The following is an 11,248-nucleotide window of genomic DNA, read 5'->3' as shown; positions in this document are numbered from 1 at the left end:
GAGCTACTTATACCACCCACCATAAAAAGTAGTTGTTGAGCATTTCAATCTTACTAAGAGTCATTCAACAATAACATATGTTAAGTCTAAATTTTTATTATTTAAGTTACATCACATTCTGAAATATGAATGATAGTGTGATTAATTCCTAACAAGTTAGTGTAGAATATCCTGCTTGCAAAATAAAATTTGGCATCAACATTATCCATGTCTGTTTTCCAGTCAATTCAAACATGAATGTTGAGCTCTGCCTGTGTACACAGTGCAGGAAGTGGCTGCCATTAACAAGAGGCTAACAAACACACTGACAGACACTATAGTTTGCAATATGTATAAGATAATATACACTGTTTGCAACGAAAGCATCCACTATGATGCATAAGCTGGTATTGCATAAGTAAATCAATAGCAACTCACCAAATGATACAATTATACACATACTGTAATGAAAACAAAAGACATCCTTTAAACAAATATATTTAGAATATTTTTGTAACTTTTTTAAATTTTCTAATCCCAATCTTGTCCAATGTGAAGAAATAATATACAATAATAAGAGGCTGTTAAAACAATTCCATCTTAACAGCACTGACAATATATTTTATGTATAATGTTACAATAACAAGAGGCTGTTAAAACAATTCCACCAAAACTGCACTGACAATATATTTTGTGTATAATGTTATAATAACAGGAGGCTGTTAAAACAAATCCACCAAAACTGCACTGACAATATATTTTGTGTATAATGTTATAATAACAGGAGGCTGTTAAAACAATTCCACCAAAACTGCACTGACAATATATTTTGTGTATAATGTTACAATAACAGGAGGTTGTTAAAACAATTCCATCATAATAGTATTGTATAATGTTAATTTTGTGTATAATGTTACAATTAATGAAGCATACAATTTCTAGTCATTACTCACATCAAAACTTACCAGCATGTCAAGGCTATCTTGGCCTATCGCAGGACGATGAACAGCTGTCCGTGTTCCACCACTTCCACTTCCACTACTGTCACCGAGACTGTTAGCTAAAGTACAACCAATAAAGAAGGACCATTTTATTTATCTAAAGAGAATTAGTTAAATGTGAACAATAATCCAAGCCATTTTAAAACTAAAAAGATACATTCTACTAATATGTAAACCTGGTAAAAATATCATGTTGATTTGACAAATATGATTAAAATTATACTTCATCAGTGTATTTAATAAAGAATTCAATTTGGAAAGGTTAGTATAATATTAATATGTATATGGCATAATAATAATAAATGTATTTCAAACTAGCTTGTTTTTTTATTCATTTCAGCATTATAATATGATAGCCCTGTTTAATTTTTTAGCCCTGTGTAATTTTTTCTACTTTTTCTACATGTTCACTTCAAACATTTTTGCAAACGCCCGTATGTGATGTTGACTATAATTTCTTCAAATTTTTCTATAATCACGTGGGATACAAAAGATAATTTATGTTCTTTTTTTTCTTTCCTTGTTCATATTTTGTCCAGATCAAAGATTGTCTTCTTAAAAATGAGATCCAAAAATCTCTTGTTGATAACATTATGAACTGAGATTGGGATTTCAGTATTTTCTTCAGAGCTTTAACTTGTCAAAGAACTCTTAAAAGTGTAGAATGAGGGTTTAAACAAATAAATTATGCTTCTACATTTGTCAATTTTTCCTCAAGTAATACATAAGATTGAAAACTGAAAGCCTCTGTTCTGTATAACATATGTTAAAATATATATATATATAAAAGAAGTTCAGTGAGGAGTTGACATTATAATAAAAGACTAAGGATAACGACAATTGTTTGTTATGATTACAAAGTTTGTTTGGCTGCTGAAAAATTTTAAACTTTAAATAATCTATTAAGTAAATAACTGCATGATGATGATTTTACAACAGCAAAAAAAAAACAAATAAATAATTTGGTTCAAAAAGTTGTCTATCAATGTGGTCAGGATACATATTTCTAAAGAGAATCATCGTTAATCTCCTTTAAAGCTTATTTAAATGAAATTCTATACAACTGAAACAGAAAGAAAATTTTGATAATCTCCAATTACTGAAAGGTACTTTACAGATACAGACTGCAAAATAATTTAGTACCAGCTTTAAGATGAGGGCATTTCAAAGCATACACAAAAAGTAAGAAATACTCTCGGGAAGTGAGAAGCACTTGTTACTAAAAATTAAGTTTTATTTAACTCACTTCCACCTGGCAAACTTATCTTCTTCTAACACAGAATCACTACTTATTCTATCCTTTCTTCCTCAATGAAATGTCCTTTCTTTCCTCTTTCAAACAGAAAGAAAGACAAATTAAATGATGATTTACCTTTAGGGGTTGTACTTAGATCAGAATCTGAAGAACGACGCTGTCCACAGGTCAAGTTGACTTTGGCAGGAGATTGAGATAATTTGGTAGATGTCACAGTTGTTGGAGAGCCTGGGCCAGGAGCAAGTGTATTTACAGTGTCTTCAGGTACAGGAGACCTAGGATACAGAGGTTCAGATTGGTTGCGCTTCAGTTGAAATGGAGTGGGACGTAAAATCTTGGATCCCGGTTGAGAAAGTACTCTCTTGACTCGTGAACTGCGAGTGGCAAGAGGGTTGGGTATGGACTTCGTACAGTCTTTTTGTTGTGGTATACATGAATCTACTTCATCAAAGGTCTCCCCACCAACAGAAAACTTAACTCTAGGTTCAGTGGGTGCTTTTTCACAAGTGGGTTGTGGTGACCTTTTCTGGCAGATGTTATGAGACAGTTCAAAACAAGACTCCTCAAAATATCTGACAGGCTCTCTCTTGGAGATACCATCAAACAACAGAGGAGAGGGAGATCTCGAGTGGGAAGTTGTCTGAACAGCAAGAAACTGCGAAGAGTTGCAGCGTCGCACAATACCTTTTGAAATGGCACCAGTGGTAATAGAAGAGGAAGAGGACACACTGCGTAAGGATGGGATGGGAGATAGCTTTCGCAAACTGGACACACGGAAAAGTAGGCCAGCAAAAGGTTTAATTGGCTTGGGTGGAGTAGGAGGAGAAGGTTGACTGACCCACATAAGGAAAGAGGAACAGAAAAGAGAAAAAAAGAACAGAAGAGATAAAGAACAAATGAAACATAGAAGAAAATCACTTTAAAGACTGAATTTGCTTCTTGTAAATAGAGCAGAATCAAATCAAATGGATTTTAAAGTAAACAAGTAATTTTTGTCAAAACCAATTATAGTCATGCCTAAGGACTATGGTTTAACAGTTTGAATTATTCTATGAAATTATATAATGATATAAAAAAACTTTATGCAGAGTTTTATAACAACTTTCTAATTTGCCATAATCGTGTAAAAATGTGCCATTGTGCTGCTTAAAATTTCCAAATTTTTATAACCACAATTTGCTATTCTAAAATTATAAGATCGTAACTTCCAACAGAAAATTAAAAAATAAACTTAGACATTTACTTCTGAAAGTTTATTTTCCCAATTATTCATCAGAATGAGTCTAAACATTAAACCATTCCATATTAGCTTTAGGTGAAACCCAATATTACATTTATTTTGACATAGATCAAGCTATATTAATTGAATAATAATTTCTTATATGGATATAAAAATCGCAACTATACCTAATCAATCATAACTAGTGGACTACTTACATTGAACATGCCATTAGAAGTATAAAACATTAACTATTTGGGAGAGAATACAAACATGGCAAAACTGTTTCCATAGTGGCATGCTTATACCAGAAAAATGTTTTAGATGAACAGTTCAGAAGATATGTATTATAAAAAATAAATGTACATTTACTTGAGTTAAACAATATTGAAATACATGTCCTAAATGTGTCAGATGACAGGAAGTGATTTTATTGCATATAGTTACAGTGAACATGTTAACTCTTCAGTGAATACAGTGTAATAAAAGATTATCATAGTACAGTCATTTCAGAGGCAGGGTACAATGAGGAGAAGCAAGTTAGTAATGGCTCCTCAGTTTTCATATCTCCTTCTTACTTAATCATTATAAATTTTCTTTACCTAATAATTAAGGGCAACTGTTGTTAAGCTTGCTATAAACAAATGATTACTTTAGGCACATTCTGCTTGAATATCAAAATGTAATACTTTGATGTATGCTTAGTATTTTTTTGTTCTGAATAATAAAACTGATATAAATATTCTACATGTATCAGCAATAGTGATTCCAAGTGATTTTTTACTAGACAGATTCATTTTATATTTCACTTTACAAAAATATTAATTTTTTACAAGACTTGAGAGGTGTCTTGTTTTTTTTTAAGGTTTCATGTGTACTTCTAAAATAAATTTAGTGTTAAATAAAGAACAAAAACCCAAGAGACTAATTATTTGTGTCCTATTTGATTTATTAAACATTTAAGGTTATGTAAAATTTTTGGAACTTTAAATTTCAAAATAGTCCTCTAAAATTACCAAAATATAAGTTATAAAAAAAAAGATCTAGATCTCAATTCATCAGCCATTTTCAGCTTTACTTAAAACAAAGCAGTGAAGGAATTAAATCAAAGAGGGGATTTGTTTTCTAAACCCCATAATTAGCTAATGTGTCCACCTCCATCACTAACCACATAAAGATTTTTCAATGGATGTTTATTTCTAGAAATTCTATTTCTCTGCAATCAATGACAGAATTTCATTCTTATAAAAAAATTTCAAACAAAACTATAACAATACTTTTGTATTTAAATTTGTATAAGGATGAAATCAAATGTAATGGAGTAAATATTTTTGTTACTTCATTTTAGAAAATTGTCATGTTCTTAGATGATATCTTGGGATACTTTTGTGCAGGTTAATATGTTGAAATATACAAAGCAAGTACCTGATGTGCTATTTGAATTTAACTCAAAGAAGTGAATGCATTAGGGATCTCTAAAAATGTGTGACATATTTTTCTGTTATGTAATGTTTTGAAAATATCTAAATCACCAGTGATACAAACACAGAACAGTGAGCATGCACAGACAACAGTAAAGAAAAGCTCAAAGTGGTTACTTGACACATACTGCATGTCCATTAAAGCAGATATAAAGGTAATAACAACAGGGATAAACCACGGAAACACTTCAAAGATATCAGAAATGTACAACTTCATATAAACTACGAACTATCTGGGAATCCCATAAAATTAGAAAACACACCTTTTTGAAAAAAGAATCTTTTTCAATTGAGACACACAAGCTGCTGAACTTAACTCTGAAGAGAAACCCACCTACTTTTTTTCAATGTCAGAGATAACGTCTAATAAAATAATTGGAAATTAGTTTAGAATATACTTCAACAATACGAGTTATTTCTTCATCACATTATATCCGATTCTTATGTATGTGTGTGTTGACCACTAAATGACAGTAAAAGTGAAAAATCCAAAAACATGTTTATTAATAAGAATGTTAGACACAAACAATAAAAAAAGGTGTCTCAATCAACATAAATGATTAGTGATGATTGCTAATATTGTACATGTTAAAAAAAAAGAAATTTTAATACACCCATCAGTAGCTATTAGTTTCTAGATTAATTCTGAAACGTTTCAATATCAGTAAAGCTTATATATCATATTATTTGAGTGTACCATATACTAAAAAACAATAACATATGCTGAGATATTAAACTTTTTTTATAACTATAGTTCGATTGGATAATTTATCACTTGTACAACAACGAAGCCGCTCTTGTGAAATGATATATTTTGAGCAAATCTTCTGTAAGAAGATATTGCTACATTGACTTAAAGAACCTTCTAAACTACATAGTGAACAAGTGAATTGTGTTAGAAATACAATTATTCTTAAAGTCAATAATTCATTTTGAAGTAACTGTTATACAATTATGTTGTAACAAAACATTTCTATTATGACCTGAATAATGATACAGAAGAAAACTCAGTACATACTCTCTTGTTCCTTCTCTAGGAGGAGACACTGCAGCTGGGTTACCCTCAGATAACTTTATGAGATTCATTGCTGTCCCTATTCCACGAACAACAATTCCAGACTCTCCTTCTAAGTCAAAGCACTGTTGATATCTGCACAGGAAAAATTTGTTGTTGAATTAATCAAGTAAATATATTCAAAATGTCACATGGTGAATGGCACCACTGTGAATAAATAGTTCTAATCCATAAAAATTAGAAATAATTTAATTCAAGTCTGATAGTTTACTCTTATGAAATATTCTGACTACCTCTTATATTTCAACAATATTGACAGATATCAAACCCTTCACTACTATGAAATAGTTATTTATTTACAGAAAAGAATTTGGTTACATATAGAAAAACAATGACATATTCTCAAAAGAACTTCAGAACAATAATATTACAATAAAGTCTTATGCCTCTGCTACAAATTAAATTCCGATAGAATTGTCTGACATCTTAATGACTATCAAAGGAGCATCCAATAGGAAGGAGTGTATAACTTTTAATCAACTGTTGACTGTACAATTCATCATCATCATGACAAAGTGACTTACTTCTTTACAATAATCTTAATTGTTGTCGCAGCCATTACTCTAAGATTGGTGGTTCTCAAACATTTTGGTTTCTAGACCACCTGAAATGTTTTGTTACCTTGGCAACCAACAGAGATCTGTATGATCTGTTGCCACTCCTTTTTCATAATCTGCAATCTTTCCATAGACCTTTCCTATATGTAATTAGATTAAAAACTGCTGTTCTGGATGATGTTAAACTGTATAGTCTCTAGTGTCAATTTTAAGTTACATGGATTGATCCTTATAGTAACTGTCACATACAAACTAAAGCTGTACTTGAAAATACAGTTAAATTTACACAGTATATGGGATATCATCTTGAGTATGATGATAAAAAAATTATGTTTATGTAAGTGTTTGATTTACTACTCTGGTTAAAATGCCCATACAGGAAATCCAAAGTTTAATTGTTCGTGTCCCATTGCCGCTAAAATGTGACCCGTACTTTGGGCGTGGTATAAGATCAACGGTCATATCTCACTATTTGGTCAGTCAAAAGTAACCTAAGAGTTGCGTTGGCAGTGAATGCTGTTAACTAGTTGCCTTCTGGTTAGTCTATCAGTTCAAAACTAGGGATGGCTAAGCACAAATAACTGTTGTGCAGTTTTACGATCAATTCTAAATCAATGCGTACTCCACTTTCTCTAAAATCTTTAAATCTTACAAACAAGAACAAAACAAGCCCAAAGGGGAAAAAAACAAAACTAAATTCAAGATGCTGCATAAATGAAAAAGATCCCCAGGGTACCGGCAATAATATGGGATATAAAATGTGACCTGGGTTTTGGAGGTGACTGCAGAAGTAGGACATACATTGTGGTGGGAACACACCATCTATCAGTCTTAACCTCCATTTGCCAGTCTCACATGAAGTAATTATCAAAAGAAATAGAAGTTAGGAGAGTGATATATGGGTGCTCAAGCCCACAATGTCCCACATCTATATTACCCTGTGGGAAGGTGACTGTTCTCCAAAGTAAAAAAATAAAAAATAAATAACTAAATATATAAAAAGAAAAACGAAATAAGGTAAGACCACTTGGGGGTAAGTAAGATAAACTTACCTCCTGAGGTTGGCATTCCAGCCCCCATTATAGTAGTAAAGCCTAATTTAACTTAATTAGTATAGTAGATAAATTATACTAGTACAGAGTTATAAAAGCCTAACCAACTTATCTAAACTAACTAGTATAACTCCCAACCACCACCCATTAAGTCCACTGTAACTACCAATTTTCAGACTTTACACAAGCCTCTATATGCGATAAGATGTTCATCTGCATAAAAGTACTGCCCAGTTGTTTAAACAACCTTATTAAAAACTAAAAATACTTATTGGAAACTTTCATCAAAAACACTTTAATTTTTACTTCATTACATTTATTTAATATATTTTTTATATTTATCACAAAATATTTTAATAACTTTCTTTAGAGTTTATTTTTTAAATTCATTGAATATTAATGTTTGTATCAATATTTCAACTTCAATAATGAAATATTGTAATTTCTTACAAATTTTACAAAATCTGAATAATTATGAAGCCATAATACTTATAACAAAAGAGTATGGCACACTACTATTTAAAAAGGTGGTAAGCCGTATATTGGAAAATAAAAATATTTAGATTGATATCATTATCAATTATTTTAATTTCTAGATCTAAATAACGTATCTCTACATCCAAAATTGAAGTATTTTCAATTTCTACATCTACCGGATAAATAGTGTTAATAAAATTATTGCACCATCTTTAATTTTGTTTGGGTTTGTTTTGTTCATTTAAATGTCATTTATCACAGGTTTGAATTTGCTGTTTTGGAATGCAGTCCTTCCTTTAGATTTTATTTTGCTTGACTGTTTAAGTATTAATTTTCTTTTTTTTCTTCCTGTGATGCATAAACAGAAAATTCAGAACTCCAGCTTAATTAACACTGCATTAGCTCGTTTGAATGTTATTGTCCACAATCGATCTTATAATCTGCCAGGATGGGGTTCTATGTTCCAGAAGTTTCTTACTACATTCACTTCAATTCTAAACTAATAAGAATATGTGCCTCTTGTCATTAGGTCTGAAACTATAAAAAGTTTAGTTTTTTAACATTTCAAGATGCTATGATATCAAATATTAAAACAAAATTTTCATAAAATTTAAGCAAATGTATTAAAGTTTCATGTCTTAATCCTACAAACTGAGAGAAGGTTTTAAAGAAAATTCCTCTGTCATTAAATTAGAGTGGCTTGACTTCGTTCTTCTGCCAAATATATTCAACTTACATATTTATTAACCCTACCAAGATGGGTCAAATGCCATGTCATCATGTTTGTTGACTTACATTCAAAATTTTATTGAACTACAATTTTATGAATGTTTATCAATGTTTGGTATCAAACTGTAGATTATAATTCAAATTTTAGTATGACACATTAGTTAATTTCTCAATTTAAAAGTAAATATTAAAAAAAAATCCTAAATATCGATTTTTATATGTCACATGGTATGGTGAGTGCAGCATTGGTTTAGATTAGATGTTTATGATGTCCAAATACATACAAATCTATAGTTTCTTACAAATTAGTAATTCACATTACCAATATTGACGAGCTAGAATATAAAATAAGAACCTTCTATTTTTCTACTTGCTGAGATATCAATAGATTTAGTGAAACAAAAACAGTGGCCTTGCCCACCTCTTTCCATTTTTGGAAATGCTTGCATACACCTACTTTAAAAAGTAAAAAGTATTTACATGGAAACCCTTTCTTTTTATGGCAGATTCCAAGTGGTAAGGTAAAGCATTATTGAGTTAAAAAAATCATATTTTTTTAAACCCAAATACAGCTACTGGGCCTGATAAGTTATAGTGGAATTCTATGGCATTTATATAGTAATTTATGATTTTTTATTTCAAAATGCATATGTAAAACCTAAAAAAAATGATTTTGTTTTATATTCTCCACGTCAAAAATTTGATTAGGCTTAGCAAATTACAGCAAGCCACAAAAACGTGTACGAAGTTCATAACTACAAGAGATAATTGTTTTCTATACTTCTTTATTTACTGTTCTATGTTTTAAGAAAAATAACTAAAATTTAAGAATTTATTTGTAAATAGTATTAACATACATGCATATATAGTGCGTTATAACCAAAATGTGACTGTATTTTACAAAATACTGGTCCACTAAAACACAGCCAAGACAAGTTCCTTCGTAAAGGCCAGTTTTATATTATTGGATACAGTAATATAAGTGCATGTGCACCGTGTTATTCAACTTTTGTAACATTAGTCAGACACTGTTCAAAGGTCAATAAAATAAAAATAATAAATTTTTATAGATGTAAAATGTTATGAGATTTAAGCTATTAAGACTAAACATTTGTGGTTTTGTGTTATAATTCGTAGTAATCCTAGAACGAAAAAAAAAGCTTAATTTATATCTATTTCTTTTTTTTTTATGGTAGTTACGAGGTCAGTAGAATCGACCAAGCCCATACAAAGAAACATTAGTGAAAATAGCAGATAAAATATAAAGTTTTGATAAAAAAAAAACGTTTGATAATTCGAACTGGTGTATTTAAGTTATTTTACAAGCTGCCCAGTGTCGGCTAACAATACGAAGAATTAAATTGTGGTGGAATGCTACAAGTTCTTCAAATACATATATAATGATAGGTTTCTTTTTGTGAGTGTAAAACACTTAAATACACCAGTTCGATTTTTTATACCTCACTACTATAAAGGCTTGGTTTGGTTTGCTATTTCATTGGTGGTAATGTCCAAGGTCACTGATGAAGAGTGAAATTCTCCGAAACTAGTCTGACTCACAGACACACACCCCAATGAAAGAACAGACCATTCCAAGCTTTTACTTGTTGTTAAACAAATCTTTAAACAACTCTATTTATTCAGTTTGATAATTATCTGGAGGATATTAGGAGGTTACAGAGATTTTGCATATGAAATTTGACAATTTTCTGATGTGTAAATGTATTTTTAATCTTCAAATCAAAATTACTTTGCATGTTGGATAGCCAACATTCAAAAATAAAAAAATGTTAAAACTTAATTTAAAAATATGATATTTTGTGTATATAAGAATGCCTGGTAATGTTTACTGATAATCTGCAAAAATTCCTGAAGATATGTGTATGTTTTAAAAAGTTACAATATAAATGCTTTATGGTTACTTTCAGGGAATACGAGCTGGGTGGAATCCACCCACATGTTTAAGAAGGGTTAAGAAGCAGCTTCAATATTTTCTTCCCTCACACTTATAAGTTTCACCACTATTGTTTCATATATTTTTATGATAACTGTCAACCAAAGAGATGAATTTTTCATGAGTTTATTGTCCAGTTTTTACTTGTATTGCTCCTCTGCATCATTAATGAGAGTAGGTAAATTTAAACGAATGAATGTGCATCACAAATAACAATTAGCTGAATGATGTATCAAATATTTTGATACATTTCTCACTCCTTTTGCTATATATCTCTTAGCCCACTACAAACTTGAGATGGATTATGATCCAGAATTAAAAACAAAGAATAGAATTTGGTTCAATTACACTCTCATGAGATGTATATCATCAGTAACCACCATTTAAATCTCCCTATTAGATACATGGCTCCCTAGAGTGAAAGTCAATCCAAATAAGTACACTCACCATGATCAACTTATTTACTTGA

General features: G+C 30.4%; 1 protein-coding gene across 1 annotated transcript in view; it reads right to left on the bottom strand.

The window, feature by feature from the left end:
• LOC106459083 (C2 domain-containing protein 5-like) overlaps positions 1-11,248 on the bottom strand; it is a gene marked incomplete at its 3' end in the record, with an annotated part of 49,924 nt that overhangs the window by 19,972 nt on the left and 18,704 nt on the right. The window contains exons 9-11 of the mRNA XM_022385495.1: positions 5,954-6,085; positions 2,353-2,510; positions 945-1,039 (exon numbers count right to left, since the gene is read on the bottom strand). Coding sequence (XP_022241203.1) covers positions 945-1,039; positions 2,353-2,510; positions 5,954-6,085 — 385 coding nt within the window. The remainder of the gene's footprint in view (positions 1-944; positions 1,040-2,352; positions 2,511-5,953; positions 6,086-11,248) is intronic.

The sequence above is a fragment of the Limulus polyphemus genome, unplaced genomic scaffold, assembly GCF_000517525.1.
Source record: "Limulus polyphemus unplaced genomic scaffold, Limulus_polyphemus-2.1.2 Scaffold556, whole genome shotgun sequence".
NCBI lineage: Eukaryota > Metazoa > Arthropoda > Merostomata > Xiphosura > Limulidae > Limulus > Limulus polyphemus.
The sequence above is the reverse complement of the archived record's forward strand: the minus strand, read 5'-3'. Positions and strand labels throughout refer to the sequence as shown.